This window comes from Lepidochelys olivacea (genome assembly GCF_965140295.1).
Source record: "Lepidochelys olivacea isolate rLepOli2 genome assembly, chromosome: 15".
Lineage (NCBI taxonomy): Eukaryota > Metazoa > Chordata > Testudines > Cheloniidae > Lepidochelys > Lepidochelys olivacea.
Window position 1 is genome coordinate 28600620 of NC_140425.1, and position 19290 is coordinate 28619909.

A 19290-nucleotide genomic window follows, 5' to 3' on the forward strand; every position below is an offset into this window, starting at 1 on the left:
CTCCCCCATATGCATCCACCTTTAAGGGGGATGTAAAACAGATCTTGGCCAGCTGTGGTTATTACATATCCTGGGGAATTCTTTGTAGAAATAGCTTGTGAGCCCCATTTCCTACACTTTCAGTTGTCTATAATAGTCTTCAGTTCTTGCCCTAAGCTTTTGATTAGTGTCTGTGCACTGGTAAGCTGCAGTAGTCCACTCCAGAAGTGGTTGCATTTCAGTACTCCATAAAATGCTATACAAGTTTGCCATTTAATATAATAAATATAATTCTAGTACTTTGCACCACTTCTACAGCAGCTTTCATTAGAGGATGTCTAAGCACAGTTTAGCCTCACACCTTGCCAAGGGTTCCCTGCAACAGTACGTGTCCCTGGCCTCTTCCCTTGTGCTCTACTTCTGAGGTATGTGTCCATTTTCATGGGATAGTAAGAAATTATTTAAATATTTTGCTTCCTGCTTTAGGAACCTGGAAGGTCACCGTGCAAGTAGGTCAAGGTAGGATAGTCAGTTTAGGTCCCAGACACCCTAACACACATTTGCCTGAAGTGGAGAGAACATGTCGCCACAAGGCATTTAGCCATTGCTTGTGAAATATTTGGATTTCCTAGCCATCTGATCATCCTACTAGAACCTAGATATTACAGCACTGGATGCTCTAGAAGTGCAGTCAGTGGCTAGATTAAATGATCTGGGTAGAAATTGCTGCTTGACAGTTCAGTTTGTTAGAGAGAGCTATTTGTTTTAATGATCTGACATTTTCTTTTTGAAGGCCGAGATTGTCAGAATTCAGGACAGGCCTCTCCCTGCCCGTCTGAACAAAGCCCCAGTCCTCAGTCTCCACAGAATAATTGCTCAGGAAAATCCACAGCTAACCCTCAGATGGCTGCATTTAAGGTACATGTTCCCTCCTTTTGAGTTTTTTCTTCCTTATTTGTCTTTGTAGCTTATTGATTTCCTAATTTAGACTGTAAGTCACTTGATAAATGAGGTTGCATGTGTGGTTGTGGCTGAGCTTGCATTACATTTGTGTTGCTGTATTTCATTTTAAACATTTCATTATGGCTTCAGGCTTTGGTAATGGAACTGATCTTGCCCTGCTCAGCAGTGATTTGTCATCCAACCTGCCCAAGGAGGCTGTATTTCTGTTTCTCATTATCAGCCATGACAGTATTTGATACTGTAGTTCATATAACCCTTACGACAGATCTAGGTTTTAACTGGTAGATCTGTATTCAGCTGGTTTTAGCCTTAGACTTCTAAGCCATTTTAGTTTGTCTGTGCATGTGGTTTTTCATCCAGATTATTGCTGTTCTGTTGGGAGCTCTTCCAGCTGCTCAGTTTTGGGGGCTCTTGATCTTCAGTGCTGTTTGTTGGGATGATTTCGCCTGGCGGTGTCTGGTACTTTCTGATAGCCCCTGGCGATTGCCCTGTTTGGTCCTTTTCCAAAACCTGAAGAAAGTGCAAGACTGAATACTCTGGAGCTCAATGAAGTTTAATGATAATTAAACAACAGGTCAATTTAGCGGAAACAGAACTCCAGCTGACTTCCTGTCTGTCAAATCTCCTCTCCTTTTACAAACACAGTGATACATATGCCACTGTTGGGGTGTTAGCCTTAATGACCTGGGTGAATTCATATTGGGATAATTTTAGATTAAGACTCTCTGACATTCCCCTCAAAGATTCATTTTGACATGGTGTCTTCACCACTCTTCCTAAGCAGAAAGTGGTACTCTTGCTGTGTGCTATTAAAGAGCTGACATTTTCCTCCGAGGGGGTGGCTGCATGTCACTTGGGGAAGTGTTCCCTACTGTATAAATTATCTATATATAGTGGAATCTTTAAAAAAGGGAAGAAGGAGGATCCAGGGAACTACAGGCCAGTCAGCCTCACCTCAGTCCCTGGAAAAATCATGGAGCAGGTCCTCAAAGAATCAATCCTGAAGCACTTGCATGAGAGGAAAGTGATCAGGAACAGCCAGCATGGATTCACCAAGGGAAGGTCATGCCTGACTAATCTAATCGCCTTTTATGATGAGATTACTGGTTCTGTGGATGAAGGGAAAGCAGTGGATGTATTGTTTCTTGACTTTAGCAAAGCTTTTGACACGGTCTCCCACAGTATTCTTGTCAGCAAGTTAAGGAAGTATGGGCTGGATGAATGCACTATAAGGTGGGTAGAAAGCTGGCTAGATTGTCGGGCTCAACGGGTAGTGATCAATGGCTCCATGTCTAGTTGGCAGCCGGTATCAAGTGGAGTGCCCCAAGGGTCGGTCCTGGGGCCAGTTTTGTTCAATATCTTCATAAATGATCTGGAGGATGGTGTGGATTGCACTCTCAGCAAATTTGCGGATGATACTAAACTGGGAGGAGTGGTAGATACGCTGGAGGGGAGGGATAGGATACAGAAGGACCTAGACAAATTGGAGGATTGGGCCAAAAGAAATCTGATGAGGTTCAATAAGGATAAGTGCAGGGTCCTGCACTTAGGACGGAAGAACCCAATGCACAGCTACAGACTAGGGACCGAATGGCTAGGCAGCAGTTCTGCGGAAAAGGACCTAGGGGTGACAGTGGACGAGAAGCTGGATATGAGTCAGCAGTGTGCCCTTGTTGCCAAGAAGGCCAATGGCATTTTGGGCTGTATAAGTAGGGGCATAGCGAGCAGATCAAGGGACGTGATCGTTCCCCTCTATTCGACGTTGGTGAGGCCTCATCTGGAGTACTGTGTCCAGTTTTGGGCCCCACACCACAAGAAGGATGTGGATAAATTGGAGAGAGTCCAGCGAAGGGCAACAAAAATGATTAGGGGACTGGAACACATGACTTATGAGGAGAGGCTGAGGGAGCTGGGATTGTTTAGCCTGCAGAAGAGAAGAATGAGGGGGGATTTGATAGCTGCTTTCAACTACCTGAAAGGGGGTTCCAAAGAGGATGGCTCTAGACTGTTCTCAATGGTAGCAGATGACAGAACGAGGAGTAATGGTCTCAAGTTGCAGTGGGGGAGGTTTAGATTGGATATTAGGAAAAACTTTTTCACTAAGAGGGTGGTGAAACACTGGAATGCGTTACCTAGGGAGGTGGTAGAATCTCCTTCCTTAGAGGTTTTTAAGGTCAGGCTTGACAAAGCCCTGGCTGGGATGATTTAACTGGGAATTGGTCCTGCTTCGAGCAGGGGGTTGGACGAGATGACCTTCTGGGGTCCCTTCCAACCCTGATATTCTATGATTCTATGAGGGTGTTCTTCCACACAGAAAAGTCACTGTGGATGGAGTTTCACTCTAACAGGATGGGGCCAGCCTGGTTTAAAAAAAAAAATCCTCTACAAAGACCTCTCCTTGCCCCTACTAAAGGGCAGATATTTCCTGGCTGGCCTGTCTCCCCTTCTCTCCTTGCAACAGCTGTAGCATGAGTTGGAGTTAGGAACTTTTCTCACCCTTCATCAATCCATCCAGGGGACAGTGGCATCTTCTCTTCTCCTCATCCTCCTCTGCTCTCCTTAAAATACAGCAGCCAACACCTAGCCGGTAGGATAACTACTGCATTCCAAGATGATTAGCACAGTGAAATCTGTTGCAGTGAAAAGCCCATTGAAAGCCCTCACCTGCACAAGGAGTATCATTATAACCAAGTTCGCTGTAAGGCTGTGTCCACACTACGGTTTCTAACCTTGAGTTTGTAAACAGTGTCACGGTCACCTTAACCAGTTACAGTTACACAGTTCAGTTTCTGCGCCGGCTGCTTTTCTGCCGTCACTCCCATTTTGTGCATCTGTATCTACCATGCTATTTAACACATCAACAAGGGATAGAATTTCTGGAGGGCATGCACCTGGAATGGCAGGAGCTGCTTATACCCTCAAGGATGTCCTTCCACACACACAGCTGAAGGATGGAGAACTGGCCATACCAGTTGCACGTGGATAGGGGTTCCTGTCTGCAGAGCAAAAAGAATGCACTGACCCAGTTGCAGAAGAGAGCCACTTGCCAGTCTAGCCCTGGAATGGCAAAACACTGAGCTGCTATGGTTACTAAGAGAGTCCTAGGCATGTGGTGTAAGAACACATGTTTTGAGCCATCCATATAAATAACCTTACAAGCTCCATTCCAAGTTGTAGTGTGGATTTACTTTGGAGTGAGAGCCACTATAGAAATGCCAGTTGTTAAATCAGACTGCTAGAGGCCTTGGCTGTATCACTCACACTAGTTGGCCTTCGTAGAATTTTTCCTTGATTATACAAGAAACACAATGAAAACCACAACAGACCCAAGAAGGCTATCAACTCCGTTTCTTTGTTTAGAAGTAGGCAGTCACGAGATAATGTGGTGTCCTTGGGAAAACAAACCTACAGTGAATCAAATTTTTTAGCCATTTTGACATAAATATTGGTGACTCTGAATGCTTTGTATTTTAAATGTTTTAAGTCCCAATATGTTGGTAAGCAGGCAAAGGATCAGTGATTGTTACAGGCGCTTTGATGTTTGCCCACCTTTAGCGTTCCATTCTTTACTCTTTTTGGAATGTCGTTGTTCTCGAAACTTAAGGTGATGGTCTTGCTGAGAAAAACTGCTTAGATTACAGTACAGCAGCATATCAGTGGGTAGGGCATTGGATTGCGAGTCAGGAAATCTAGGTTCTGTTCCAGAATCTGCCACCAACTCGTTGAGTGGACGCCTACATCACACAAACTTGTTCTTCCTCATTTTTCCCCTCTGTAAAAGGAGGCTAATGACAGTTACCCATCTTCTGTAAAACACTATAAAAGGGCTAAATCTGATTAGCCCTTTTTCAGGGTTCTGGTGGAAAAAGATGTTTGATAGCTTTAGAAATGTATGGTAGCACATAAGCCAAACAATGATTTAAAGCATCCGTATGTGCCAAAGGTTGTATACCAAATGTTAGGGCCCAGTTTAGGTTCCTTTCACACTCATAAAGTCCACCGACTTCAGTGGGAGTTTTTGCTGCACTAGGAATGGTGGGTCAGGTCCATAATTTGCAGGTAATTTTAAAGGTCTAAGGATGTAAAGAGACACTGTCAGAATTTTAGGGGGTATTTTTAAACCTCATGAAACTTAAAACTAATAGAAGTGTGCATAAAACTAAGAAGAAAACCCTATTAAACCAGTTTTGGTTTGCATTTAGTACAGTGGGCACTTCTGAAAGTGTTTAAATTGCCATGTGCAAGTAATTAATATCACTATGATATTTTGCCGCATTATTAGGAACGCTGTGGATACCATGGTAACTTTTAATTCAGCAAAAGATAAAATTGTATAGATTTTAATAGCAAAAATGACCATAGGGCAGTGGTGGAGAAACCAGCATAGATTGATGAGTTAATTTTATTTGTTTATGTAGAATCGAAGGATGAAGCATATTTCAGCAGAACAAAAGAGAAGATTTAATATCAAGATTGGTTTTAGCACCCTGAACAGCCTGGTATCAGCTAACTCTAAGTCAGTAAGTTGTCCATGAGTGCTGTGCATTTTTAACATGCAAAAGAAGTTACAGAAACCATCACTCATTCTGAAAAGGGTTGTTAATAAACCTGAACATCACTTGTTTCACTGGAGAATGTGAAGTACACATCAAAGTGAAGTTACTTGACGCATCTGTGACATAAGAGTTTAGGTGAGGATTCCCAGGATGGGTAGAAGAAAATCTATTGTTACTGGTCAGGTAGCAGAGTACGTGCCAGCTCTTGTTCTCATAAGTTTACCACTGGTACCATTCTCAAAATTACAGGGAGTCTTGTTTGACCATGAGCTTCAGCTTTAGGACCCAAGGGGGAAAGAAAGGAAACTGGGCAGTGCAGTCCTCTTTGCTCCTGGAGCTCCAGTAACAGATACTTGATCATAGGTACAGCATGATAATGCTTTGAGCTTAGTGTATATGGTTCCTTTCCTCTGCCATCTCAAGAGTATTTTACAAACATTCCTTAATCTTCACAACACCACTACGAGGCAGGTCATGTACAAATTTAACAGATAGGTAAACTGTAGCACAGAAAGATTGTGACCTGCTTAAAGCCCAGGATGGATTGATTTGAGTCAAAGTGAGGGGGGCTCACCGATATAACGTCTTATTTTATTTATTGAAACCATTTTAATGGATTATAATAATTGTAGATCTTATTTATTGCTATCCTGTCAAAGGTGCACACAGAGGCAGATCCTAGAATAGAAGTCAGTAATGCTGTTTGGCCCCTTTAATAACCGCTAGACCACACTCCCATCTGTTTAATGATAATGAGAAAACGCCAAACCCTTTAGAATCAAATGTTCTAAATTATCTCTTTAACATACAACTTTTAGTAACATGTGAAACATATCAAAGAAGACATCACACACCCCATATATAATTATGAATACTTGTTAAGGGGGAAAGTGGTTAACAAACAGTTTAAACATTTCCATTGAGAAAGTAGTCAAAATCCAATCTGGGGAAGAGAAGGCAAGTTGCCACACATGCATCTTTCACTTTTCCAGTGCTAATAAGAGTCAGGATAAATACCTAACTGGTTAATTGCTCTTCTGTAGCACTTTTCATTTGCCAATCCCAAAGTGCCTTACCAGGGTGGATAAGGAATGTGATAAAGGGGCAGAAATGCTTCTGTAGGTGCTATATTTGGTTTGGGTCAAACTCTTAGGCTGTTTAGATCAACTCCAGAAAGTCAACTTTGTGTTTGTCTTCGGTACAGATCAGCCACGCAATCACGCTCCAGAAGACTGTGGAATATATCGCTAAACTACAGCAGGAGAGAATGCAGTCACAAGAGGAAACCAGGCGCCTTCGGGAGGAGATTGAGGAGCTAAACACTGCTATCATGTGAGGTTTTGGGGGGTATTGTTACCTTTTTTCCATAATGACCAGAGCATGGGGAGCATTTCTTTGGGTAATAACATTGGGTGTCTGCACCAAATATTAGCGTAAATGGCAGCGGGGCATTGAAGAGGAGAAAAAAATCCGTGGATCCCAATGAAAAAGCAAAGTCACAATAGGATGAGCGTCAGTAGGCTTCTGTGTTGACCTTCAGTGGGCTCTGAGTATTGGTGCATATGGTGGTAGCACCAAAAATGGCCCACTTCTGAGAAGTGGTCAGGGAGCATTGTGTTCAAAGCTGTATTGTACGGTTGATCAGAAATCATGTCCCTTATGTCCTTTTATATGTAATCTTTCATTATTGGAAGAAATAATGTCCAGTGAATAGAGCACAGGATTGAGTCAGTGTGCAGGGATATCTTCCTGGCTCTGCGACTGACTTCCCGTGTGACCTTGGGAAAGTCACTTTAATAGTTCTGTGCCTCAGTTTCCCCAGCTATACAGTGGAAGGTAGCTATCATTACCCAATTTTAAAGCATTTTGTGGTCTGTAGTGCTTTTCATCTACAGACTTGTTAAGTGTTCTGTTATGTAATTAGGGTTTTGAGGAAAGCAATAAATTATATTTGTAGGAGTTGATAAACTCCATTTACTTGATTTTAAATTAATCCTTTAATTTGGGCTGTGTCCTAAAATCATGGGAATTTGAAGAAAATATTAGTGTTTTTCTTATCTGACTGCTAGTTTTAGAGTTTTTATTCCTTTCTAAGTGGGCCCTCAAAATTACATTGTTAGATGTTTTACTTTGCTTTTAGCACTATTATTTGTAATAATAAAAGCTTAGCAGCTTGAAAATTCGCTTTGCTAAATGGATATGGACAAAACTGATAGGAAAACAGTGTTATACAATACACATTAATGAATGAGGTTTGTCCTCTTCATTTTAGTGGATTACCTCCTAATAGGCAGCATCAGTCCTATGGTACTGATGTTTAGTGCTTGTCCTGTATTAGTGTTTGGTTTGCAAGAGAAATATCTCCTTTTTGCAGAGAGATTTTGAGCTCTGGCCTTTTTCTTCAGTTCTTGTCAACAGCAGCTCCCTGCTACCGGGGTTCCCATAACACGACAGAGATTTGATCACATGCGGAGTATGTTTGATGAGTACATGAGAAACAGGACCCTCCAGAACTGGAAGTTCTGGATTGTATCCTTTTACTGTGCTACTGTACATTGAATTTGTATCAAAAAAGCACTAAATCCCTATAGGCTTGTGACTAGAGAATAGGACTGAGAGTTAGGAACACTAGATTCTAATCTCAGCTCTGCCAATAACTGATGCTGTGCCTTTTAGCCAGTCACTTAAGTAACTTTGTTCCTCCATTTTCTCATCTGTAAAATGCGAATAATATTTCCCTGCTTCACAGGGTATTGAGGTATAAATCCATTAATGTATGTAAAGCTTTTCAAGAGGTTTGGAAGGAAGGTGCTGTAGGAGTGCAAAGTATTATTACTATTCGTTATTATGGTTTAAAACCTGTTAAAGTTTAGTGAATACTGTCCCTGAGGTTATAGCTCGTCTGTTCATTTTTTAGAAAAGGCCACTGTTAAGATAGGTGATATTTAAATAATCAATTCCTTACTGATAACTACTGAGATTATTAAAATTTAATTTTAATAAAATCACATGTGCTTTTCACCATTTATGTGGTTTTCTTTTTGCCCTGCACTCCTACTGTACAGTGAACCAGACTGGTCAGTTTCTCTTTCTGGTTCTCCTGCACTGGCTGCTACGTTGAGTTGCAGACACTTTAAGAGAAAGCTAAGATATTATTTTGGTTTCTATTCACCAGTATTTAAAGGATTCTGTCCCTTAGTCAGATTGTGCAACGCTTTTGGGGAAGACTCCCCTGTGCTCTACACAGCAAGTTTGACCTAGCATCTGTGGGAAAGGCCCAAGGATTTTGCAGCATTCTAGTATGTACCTCACACTGGAGCAGCTTCAGAGAAAGTAGAAAAATAGTTCTTTGCAATTGATTTAACTGTGAAAATTATTGATCAACTAAGGACAATATCCCATGTGTTGCTTAATTGGTTATTATATTTTATACTCCTCCAAAATGTTCAACTCCTGCAGAATTTGGTTTTAAAAAGGCTTAAGAGCATTATAAAAGTTGTCAGCGAGGAAGCTGGGAGTTTTGGCAGCTCAGTAGGAGGGAATTGGAACTTTTTGCACTCAGGAAGATATGGGAGGCAATTTGGGATAGTTGGATATTTCTCCTAAATGTTCAGCAGTAAAATGGTTGTGGGGATCTAAATTGGCATCATGAGGTTTCAGAGTTAATGCCTCACTGAGATGAACTGGACAGTTTACGTTTCTCAGAGCTATTGTTTTAGGCAGTTTGCAGCAGGGACCTTGAAGGGAGTGAATAATACTCTCAGCAAGCCACCTCTCACAGCTGGTTATGCCTCCAAGTTCCTTTTTAGCAATTGGGTTTTATTCTCAGGACACGGTGACATTTTCCAGAATACTGTCCAGTGAAAGCTTAGGAGGCTATCTGTGCCCATAGTCAGCCATCATGATGACGAATGAAAACTGTTTTCACCATGGTAAAATGACTGTAAAGCAGTGAAGGAGGTTCATAACATAAATCTGAAAATCCCTTAATAGTTTCTGCTACGTAAAGGAGGGAGATGAGTAAGCTGATCTTGGGCTGGGAGAGACAGCTGAAGAATAGCCTGTTACATTACTTTTCCAGTCATTTTACAAGGCGGTGTAAGCGCAGGCAGTCCCTTTAAACATAACAGGCAATAATTAGATTGATCTTGGCCATTAGTGTTGGAGGGTACCCAGGAGCATATTACAATGTTGAGACTTGTTTATGCCATACTTCCACGCTTTGATGGAATTGGAAATTTTTTTTTTTTTACTGTTATCAGAAGATCTAAAGATAGTGGTAGATTGTCAGGCCCATTGATCATAGAACTGAACTATCTTTAAAGCCCTGGATAAGTTCCGTGGGTACATATTTCACGAGCTGGTTTGATTTTAAGTTTTGATTTAGTTGGGGGCAGGTTGTTTTTGTTCTAGAATTATTCAAACATCATCATAACAAATTGCTTTGTAGGTCAAGCGTAGTGAACATTTCAGCTATGATATAGGAGACCCTGATTTGATATCTGCTCCCAGTCACTGCTACATGGGGCCAGCGGAGGCTAAATTGTGCTTTAAAGGATGCAGCCTTCTGCGAGCAGGAGAGAATGATCCTATGTTGCTCAATATCTTTTAGCTCATTACAATGTGAGAATCCTGTCCAGTCCTCCTTTTCTAGTAGGGTTGTAGCCATCACAGTGCCCATCCTTCAGGTTAGAGGAGTTAATGGGAGGAATCCCTAAAGCATGTCTATAGCTTGCTGCTGTTAGCACTGGTTGCCAAAGGATTCTGATCAGAAGAGGTGTCCCCCAGAGTGGAATGTCCCACGGTTTCATAGGCTGTGTCTAGGGCTAGCTGCATCTTTTTATAATAGTATAATAAAAAGGAGGGACACAAACTACTAGGACTAGAAACATTTTTCGTGATTTCTTTTAAATGTTCCTTTGTTATTTGCAATCCAAATTCTACAGCATAAAGTAGACAAACGACATAGGTGAAGAGCACTGACATTAGATGTTGTTGTTTTATTTTAATATCCCAGGGAGAAATGTTTCTTTAAATGTTAGTGTCCCTTTGCTGGTTGAAGTCCATTTAGATGCCTTCTGTTTCCCACTTACATTGAACTATTAATGGTTGTTGTTTTTTTATTAAGATGCTCTGTGCTCCTCTTTTTTTCCCCTTAACCCTCAATGATTTGCAGTTTAGTATTATCATTAAGCCACTGTTTGAGTCCTTCAATGGAATGGTGTCTACGACTAGTTTAGAGGATCTGAACCAGACCGCAATGGCTTGGCTGGATCAGCATTGTTCGCTCCCTGTTCTGAGGCCAAGTAAGTAGAGTTCTAACCAGTGGTAATTTAATACTATAATAGTTGTTACCATACAGTTTCCTCTTGGAAATTCAGCATGGGAAAGGGAAGGAAGGCATGATATAAGATGTGGATTTTTTCAACCCTCTTGCATTGTTGCAATGGAAAATTAAGAACTGTTGTTGCTGCCAGTGAAATTCACTTTGAGCATTTCTTGTTAGCACCAAGGAGAGAAAATAATTTAACTTTTGTTTGTAGAGACCAGAAATTAAATATAGATTCAAGCCACAACATTTTAATCCAGATTTCAAACGCTCTTGAGATGGCATAGGGGTCAGGAGAGTGGTTTGTCTTGTTATGAAGATAGAAGATGTTTGAATTTGTGCTTAGCTTTCAAATGCCTGTGAAGTTTGGGGGTGATTGAAGCTGATGCCAGTTTCTCAATCCTCCTCCATTATGAAGCAGCAAGTTCATATCTGTGGTTAATACTGCAAAATATACAGTCTATATTGGAACAAGTTGGGATTTTGTTGAAAAGTGCAGTCAAAATACTAGATCTCCACTTTATAAACATTGTCCTTCCAGCAAAGTCATTGCGCTTCAATGTCTTTGACGTTGCATTGTTGAGGCTCCGTGTGTACTGCACGAATATCCGTGTATCTGTACTTGCTGGAGGATTCTCTGCTCCTTGAAGTCTTTAAACCACGATTTGAGGACTTCAATAGCTCAGACATAAGTGAGAGGTTTTTTGCAGAAGTGGGTGGGTGAGATTCTGTGACCTGCGTTGTGCAGGAGGTCGGACTTGATGATCATAATAGTCCCTTCTGACCTTAGTATCTATGAATCTATAATAGATCATTTATCCCTGCTGTAACTTCACTGTGTACTACGTGAATCTGTTTGCAATCAGACTAATTGTTCTCCTTGATTCTTTTCTGGCCCTTTATTCCAGTGGTGCTGAACACCCTTCGGCATCTCAGTATAACCACCTCGATTCTGTCAGATCCATCACGCCTGCCAGAGCAAGCCACTGAGGCAGTTTGTAAGATCAACAAAACAGCTGGGGAAACCTAACAACCACAAATGATGAGTTACCTATACAAGACGTGAAGAACGTCCCAGCCTCACAGACTTATGAGTCTCCTTACAGTTCGTGCACTTTAGAAAGGATTCTCTCTATCATGTAGGACATTGTTCAGGGCATTTTGCCTCTGGCTTTTGAACATGTAGAGATACAATGCAACATTGTCTAATGCTTGGCTTCCTCTTCAGTACCTGTTAGGTTCAGTTAAGTGAGAATGCCAACCTCAGATACATAAGTAGGCTTGGGTCCTGCATTCAGCAATAAAAAAAATCTCCATCAATGAAGCATGAATAAATACACAGTGAACATCTTTGCATAAAATGACTTTAAGTACTAAACAAGGTGTAAATTCACTACACCTAGGAACAATTTGTTAAAGGGAAATGCACATCTGATTTCATGAAAGGTACTGTGCTTTTTCATTTTATTACCTGCAGTTCAATTTCTTTGTTGTGTTACTTGAACAGTAAAAAAGTTGATAAAAAGAATGATCAACATATTAATAACCAAAGGAGAAAAAAGTTAATCAAAGATACAAAATCATGGTAAAATACTAGAATTAAAATCTCAGGTTGTGTATGTATCTTTATTTTAGTTCAGTATATTATTTGTATGTGATCATTTGGTGGGTATGCTTTATTTCCTAGCAAATAAAGTAGCAGATGTTTTCGTAGAACTTTTTTTTTCCTGATTTAGGCAGTACAAGTGCATAGCAGGACAGTTTGGCAAGTACAAGAAAACAATTTCTTTAATTTGTGTGAATTTTTTACTTGTAAATATAGACATGAATTTCCATACAGGCTTAAACTGTAAACTATTTTTTCTTACATGCTGCAGAGTTGAACTCTCCATCATAACACATGTGCACAGATGATGCTGTAATGCTTTAGAGACAGAAACTGAGTTTGTAATACTAGGAAGTTGGCATTTATGTTGTCACAGAAATTAGATCAATCCATATGTACTCATAAGCTATCCCTCGCTCCTGTATCTTCTTTGCCTGTTTCCCCTGCTTCAGTATCCCTGCCCTAAGTCCTAAACTCTTGAAAGATTTAGGTCACGGTTGTCAATCTTTAAGAGGAGGCTTGCATCCAACATAAAACTTAGAACACCTCTTGTTTGATATCTGAAATGTGATTTTATTCACTGTGACTGGCACAGTAAGCGACTGACATAAATATAGATGGGTCTGAGCTTCACTGTTCACTAGCAATGTGTTCGTCACCATAGTGCTAGCAACTTCTGGCCAACAGTACCTCATGCAGATTGTTCCTGTCCACATTAGGATTAATCTAAGTGGGGCAGGGTGTATGTATGTGATATTGGCGAATTAGGAGGAGTATGGGCATAAACCTGGAGACTCTTGACCCATGATTTGTAGGCCTTCTCTTGCAGTGCCTTCTCCATAGCTCATGTCATGGAGAGTCTGCAAAACTGACTCTCTTTGGTTGGAGCAAAGCTGGAGCAGAAAATTTACGCTTCAAGCCTTCCCAGCTTTGGGGTTTGTTCCTTGCCAGTGCCTTTGCACAGCACCTTGCCCACCAGTGTTGCTCTCAGCCTGTGTGCTGGGGACAGGGTTTGGCTTGTGGGTAACAAGTTGCTCTGCTGCATCGCTGTAATGAAATCTACTAAAAACATGATCCTTGATAGCCAACCCCCTTGACCTGAAAGTAGAGGCACGATGTAAAGCTTAAGTCTTCTGTTGAGGTTCTGATGCGGCACTCATCACTCTGGTATCTGAGCTCCTGCTTTCCAATGCACTGTGAAAAACTAAGTGATTTGTTGCTTAGCTACTAGCATATAACCACCTAAGCGGAGAGCTGTACTGTGCACAGCTAGAGAAATGCCTAGCAGTGTCTGCTTTCACAGTGACGGGTAACTCCAATAATGTGATTACACGTCTGAGCGTTTTTGTTTGGTTTTTTGTTCCACTGCATGAATTAACTTCATCTGCAAAAGAATTGAGCCTTCAGGCCATTGACTGTATTTTGTATCTCGTTCAAAATTTGAGATCCCAGAAGTTTACCAAACTCTCAGGTCAGTTTTCATGGCAGAAAAATAAATCATTAAACTCAGCACAACTTATTAATAACCCTGACAATTCCACTATTTTCTAGAGAGAAGTTATTAGGAACCATGTTAACAATCCAGGTAAAGCCACCTGATATCTTCCCTTGGTACCTTTCCTTCCAGTTTCACAAGCAAGCTGCATTGAGATGGGCAGGTCTAGTATGCTGACAGTGTTTAGTTAGAGAGCAGACTGAAAATAATTTGATATTACACATTCTAAAATATTTTCAGGGATTTTACATTAGGAAGCAACTCTTCACTTTCTCTGCCATATAACTTTCCATTTGGAGGGTCAGGCTTTCAAAAGTTACCTGTGAAACAAACTGCAGGATTTCCCTGTCCTGAGTTTTTGCATTCTCAACTTTTCACAGCTGAGTTTTTGCATATGCCGAACATCAGTTATGGTGGAAATGGCATTTGTGCATGCACATCAAGAGACATTTTGCTATGCATTTATATACCTAAACTTCACACACACATCTCTGAGATTTTTGCAGCTGTAGAAAAACTTCAGTCACAGCTGTAGGGATAGTAGTTGAAGGCCCTTTGAAAATGTAGGCCTAGACTTTATTGAAATAGTACACAGAGGTGGTTGGTAAGCGGTGAAGTGGCTTTTCTACATATATACTCAGGCCTAGATATGCAGTACAATCTATTAGTAAAATAAGCAATATTGTTTGGTATCCATCTGAATAAATGGTGCTATATAAATGTAAGATCTTTTCTATCGATGCCTATATTCAGCCTTCATTTTATCAATGATCTTGAACTTCTAACAAAATCTGACACAGTGATTAGCTGGGTTCCCCCCCAACTTCCTCATTTACACACCTACCTTATTGATATATATATATTTGCATGTTAAAATATGTATCAGGTGAAGTTGTCTCCAGTCTGCATGGTAGATATTGTGCCTAGTTCTTACCTCATCCCAGTGTAAATTGGGAGTAATTGCACTGAAGACAATGTGAGGTGTGATCATAATCAATCTTTCCCTCAATACGCAAGATGTACTAAGAGCCTGTTAGAAAGCTCATTGAAGTCAGTGGAAGTCTTTCTGCTGACTTCCAGGAGCTTTGGATCAGACCCTAAAGAGTTCAGTCCCAACTCCCATTGAAATCAATAGAAGGACTCGCATTGACTGCATTGGTAGCCTAAAGGAACATGAAAGGATATTGTGACTGAGCTGCTTAAAGTTATCAGGTTACCACTTTCTTTATCTAGAAGTTTGCTAAAAACCATCGAGTCTCACTGCATAGCTGAATAGATTAAAATGGGACAGATAGGGTGTGTATCGTTAGTTGCAGGGGAAACGGACACAAAACTGTTCTGCTTGCTGTGCAAAGATCGGCAGCACTTTATCGTTTTTTTTTTTTTTTTTATTAAAAATTGCTGACTTTGGCAGTGAGGAAGGGGAAAAGTGTACAAGGGAGAAGAAAAAAGAATACAGACTTTTCATTCTGTCTGGCATTTACCAGAAATCATCTGCTTTCCTACATTTTTTGAGTTGAACAAATACCCATGACGCATGGAGACTTGAACAATAAGATCTTGTCCCTTAGTGGAGGTTTATAATTCTGAGAACCCTTTGCCACCTAATTTCTGTAAATCTGAACTCTCGTTTGTTTATTTCAGACTACAGGTTTTATCGTGACAGTGCTTATTGGGGGCACTGAAAACTGGACTGGGAGTTTACAGACCTTGGTTTAATCCCTGGCTCTGCCGCTGTTTTGCTGTGGGCCTAGTCACTTACATCTGCCTCAGTTTCTTCCTCTGTAAAATGGAGATGATACTTCATCTTTTGTAAAGCAGTTAGTATTTCTACAGAGCTTTTCTTTAGATTGCAAAATACTGTTATGAAAAAAGATTGACCCAATTTATATGAATTGCGGTGTAAATCTCTGCTATAAGCTTGAACTTTGTATTCTATTTCTGCTCACCAGCTAAGGGGCTTAAATAACACATCTTTCAAAAAGATGATTTCTGCCCAGAGCAGTCACACTCTGCCTCAGTTTAACGAGTTCCAATTCAGTTGTGTGTGGCAACAAACAGATGCAGGCTCTCAACCAGTCCCCACTATCTGTTGCAGTTTACAGAGAATTTCAGGTGACACCGACGGTCTACCTCGCCTTCAGTGGCTTCATGTTGTAGATTGATTCCCAAAGAATCTGTAGTGCTCAGATTCATTTTTAGCTTCCCTAAAAGCCAAACACAAGTTATGCTTTACTCAGACCCAAATCATTGGGCTCAATACAGGGGTATCAGGGTGAAATAATGGCCTGTGATGTACTAGATCAGCATTTCTCAAACTGGGGTCCACGGGCCCTGCTGATCAACTCCTCCCAGCACCTCCTGCACATCAGGGAACTGTTCCCCAGTGTGCAGGAGGCACTGGGAGGGAGGGGGAAGAGTGGGACAGGCTGCACAGGGAGGGGGCAGAAAGAGGCAGGGAAGAGGAGGGTCAGGGGTGAGTGCAGGCAGGGCTTGGGACTGAGCAGGTGATTTGGGGGTCCTTGGATTTTCAAAGTTTGAGAACCACTGTAATAGATGATATAATGGTCCCTTCCGCCCTTAAACTCTGTACATCTCTGTAACCCAACACATCAGCTACTGTAGTTCTCTTAGGGCCTTATGCTTCCTGCCAACAGCACAGTCATGGGCAGAAAAAAACAGAAACTAGCTGAGGTTGAGGGAGCAAGAGCACCGCAGGGATGGGGACAAGAGATACTCTTGGCAGCACGATCCCCTCACAGAACTGTTGGGATTTCTTTGTGGGAGATAATACTGGGTCTATTGGCAGGCTCTGCGATGGCTTTCCCGTCCCCTAGAGAAATACCCCCTGCAGGGAGACTCTCTGTATCAGCTGCTGGAAGGGAGCTGTATGGACAAGCGTAGATGTGCTGAGTCTGCATGAGACTATTCCTGCGCTCTGTGAGTGCCCCAAGCTCCTGGAGATTTTCTCACAGAGCTGAGGCAATGTCTGCACTGCGAGCACTCATGTAGACGTTTCCTACATTGAGGGAAGGGGGTTTTCCAGTCACTGTGGCTAATCCACCTTTCTGAGAGCCCGTAGCTAAGTCGATGGAAGAATTCTCCCATCAACCTACCTATGTCTGTACTGGGAGTTAGGTCAACCTAACTATGTCACACAGGGCGCAAAATTCTTCACAGCCCTGAGCAACATACCAAGGTTGATCTAATTTGTAAGTGCAGACCAGGCCTTATTAGGGTACTACAGGTTTGGTGCGTCTCAGTTCAGCCATCCCCTCCTCCCAACAGGATGATCTGTTGAAAATCCTGAATATCGTGGAGCTTCCTGGGCCCTCTGTGTGCCCTTCTGACCAGGGGATGATATGACCCTTAGAATCTGGGACTGTGAAAATTACTTGATTGTGGGAAATGTGCACAAAAAAGTCCAGTAATACCCCAGAGTCTCCAGGCACCAGCTTTCTGCTAGATCTCTGTGCATCTGTAAGTGCTTGAAAAGGCAAAGACCAGCGAGGTCACACTGCTAAGCAGCGTCTTGCCAGCTTGAGTGAATCCATTTAGTTTGCAGCCCCAGAGTTTGACATTCCAGTACATGTGTTTGGTTTTAAAACCAAAAGCCTCTGTGAGATCAGGCAGCGGTTTGAGAGCAGTTATAATATTTAGTGACAGTGGCATTTCTGGGTAATAGCAGAAACAGTCAGCAGCATGAAGCTTTTGTAGTTCAGATTACTGGGAAGCAGTTCCATCTTTTCTGCCTATTCTTGGGATGGTTAATTATTGACCTGCTGGTGCCAGTTGAAAGCTACTTGGGGGGGGCGGGGAATTGACTATTCAGTATCAGGACAGTTCTGAATAACTTGTCTGGTGTTATCTACACTTTATTTCCAGTGCCTGCTTCTACTTTTGATTATACACCAAGATAAAGTAAAATGATCAAAGTACTGTTGCCACTAAATCACGTAGTCTTAGGGGCCCAATCGGCAAGTTGCCGAGTGCCCTTAACTTCTTCTGACTTGAGTAAGATATTTGGTGGGATAATGACTGCAGGATTTGGCCTGCCCATTGCTTGCCTCCAGTAATTTTTGTCTACTATGTGGGTGCATGTGTTTCATAACAGTTTTCTGCAGCAAGGCCCCTTCCTCCCTCAGCCCTGTTCCCATTGACTTTGATTGGGGCACCGGCTCTCCATTTTTCTTCTTTATTAAACAGGTGTCATGCTGTTTTGCATTGCAAGACTGCAAGCACACAGGTAGGTTTTGGACAGATATGTAAAACCCGGTATGGTTACAAAGCAACATACCGAGGCATTTTAATATAATGGTCTCATGGCTGTTGGAATTGTTTTTATTCTGAACTTAAAGCACAGCTCATACGCATGAATAAAATGTTAAGACAAAGTGAGCGCCCGAAGCAATCCTCCTCCTCCTCCTCCTCTTTAATGATACATTGGACAAAGTGCTTCCTGTGCTGCCATAAAAATTTGCTACAGGTATTTTTTTAAATGAATGGATTTGATTTTTTTGTTACATAAACACTCGGAAGAACACGGGCTTCAGATGTGCTCTTGCTTTGGCCTTGTTGTATAAGGTTTTCTGTTCTATTGTAGGACACAACATCTGCTGCGCTACTGATATGCAGCATTTGTCATGCAGCTCTGTTAAATGTGCAATGCAATTTTATATTTACAACCAAAACAATAAATGTTATTTTTTGGAAGAAAACTCTGCTCTTAGTGTGTTCACTTTTAAATTTTGTACTGCCTTTATATAGCTCATGGGGTGGGGAGGGGGGAGAGGAGAGAAGAGAAGGAGAGCGGCTCCACCTACAAAAGAAGTTCTGTCCACGTGAAATGCCCCTCACCATAGCTGCGCAGATGTGATCATGTTCTGAGTGCCTTGTGCTCAGCTCTCCCAAATCCCCCCCCCCTTTTTTTTTTTTGAGGCTTGACTTCCTCTTTGTGAGGCTCATCTGCTCTAAGCTACTGGAACTTGGCTGCTTGTGGGGGCCTAAATGCCCCTTGGGGCTCTGCTATGCTCCTGAGGCTTGGCTTCTTGATTGGAGGAGGTGAAAAATGGTGGGATCTTCCAACCTTACTCACTGGTAGTGCCAGAAGGAGCTGGAACTCGCAATAGATTGTACAGAAAGTCATAATCTCTCTCCTTTCTTACCTGCGGGGATGAGCAGTGAAATTCTTAACAATGCTGACATTTAAAGTGTTATCACTGGGTGTCTTGAGTCAGCAGCCATTGAGATGAATGGAGTCGTCCACACCTCAGGTACCATTTCAGATCTGCAAACAAAGACCAATGTCACCGCATCAGTTACACTGAGTCAGGTTATGTTTGAGGTGATCTCAGCAATCAAC

The 19290-nt window shown here is 41.7% G+C and overlaps 1 protein-coding gene across 1 annotated transcript in view; it reads left to right on the forward strand.

The window, feature by feature from the left end:
* MLXIP (MLX interacting protein) overlaps positions 1-18607 on the forward strand; it is a gene marked incomplete at its 5' end in the record, with an annotated part of 77608 nt that extends 59001 nt beyond the window's left edge. Inside the window, 6 exons of the mRNA XM_084649241.1 lie at positions 773-897; positions 5361-5462; positions 6703-6830; positions 7904-8027; positions 10675-10804; positions 11736-18607. Coding sequence (XP_084505367.1) covers positions 773-897; positions 5361-5462; positions 6703-6830; positions 7904-8027; positions 10675-10804; positions 11736-11857 — 731 coding nt within the window. The 3' untranslated portion in view covers positions 11858-18607. The remainder of the gene's footprint in view (positions 1-772; positions 898-5360; positions 5463-6702; positions 6831-7903; positions 8028-10674; positions 10805-11735) is intronic.
* Positions 18608-19290: the final 683 nt, after the last annotated feature.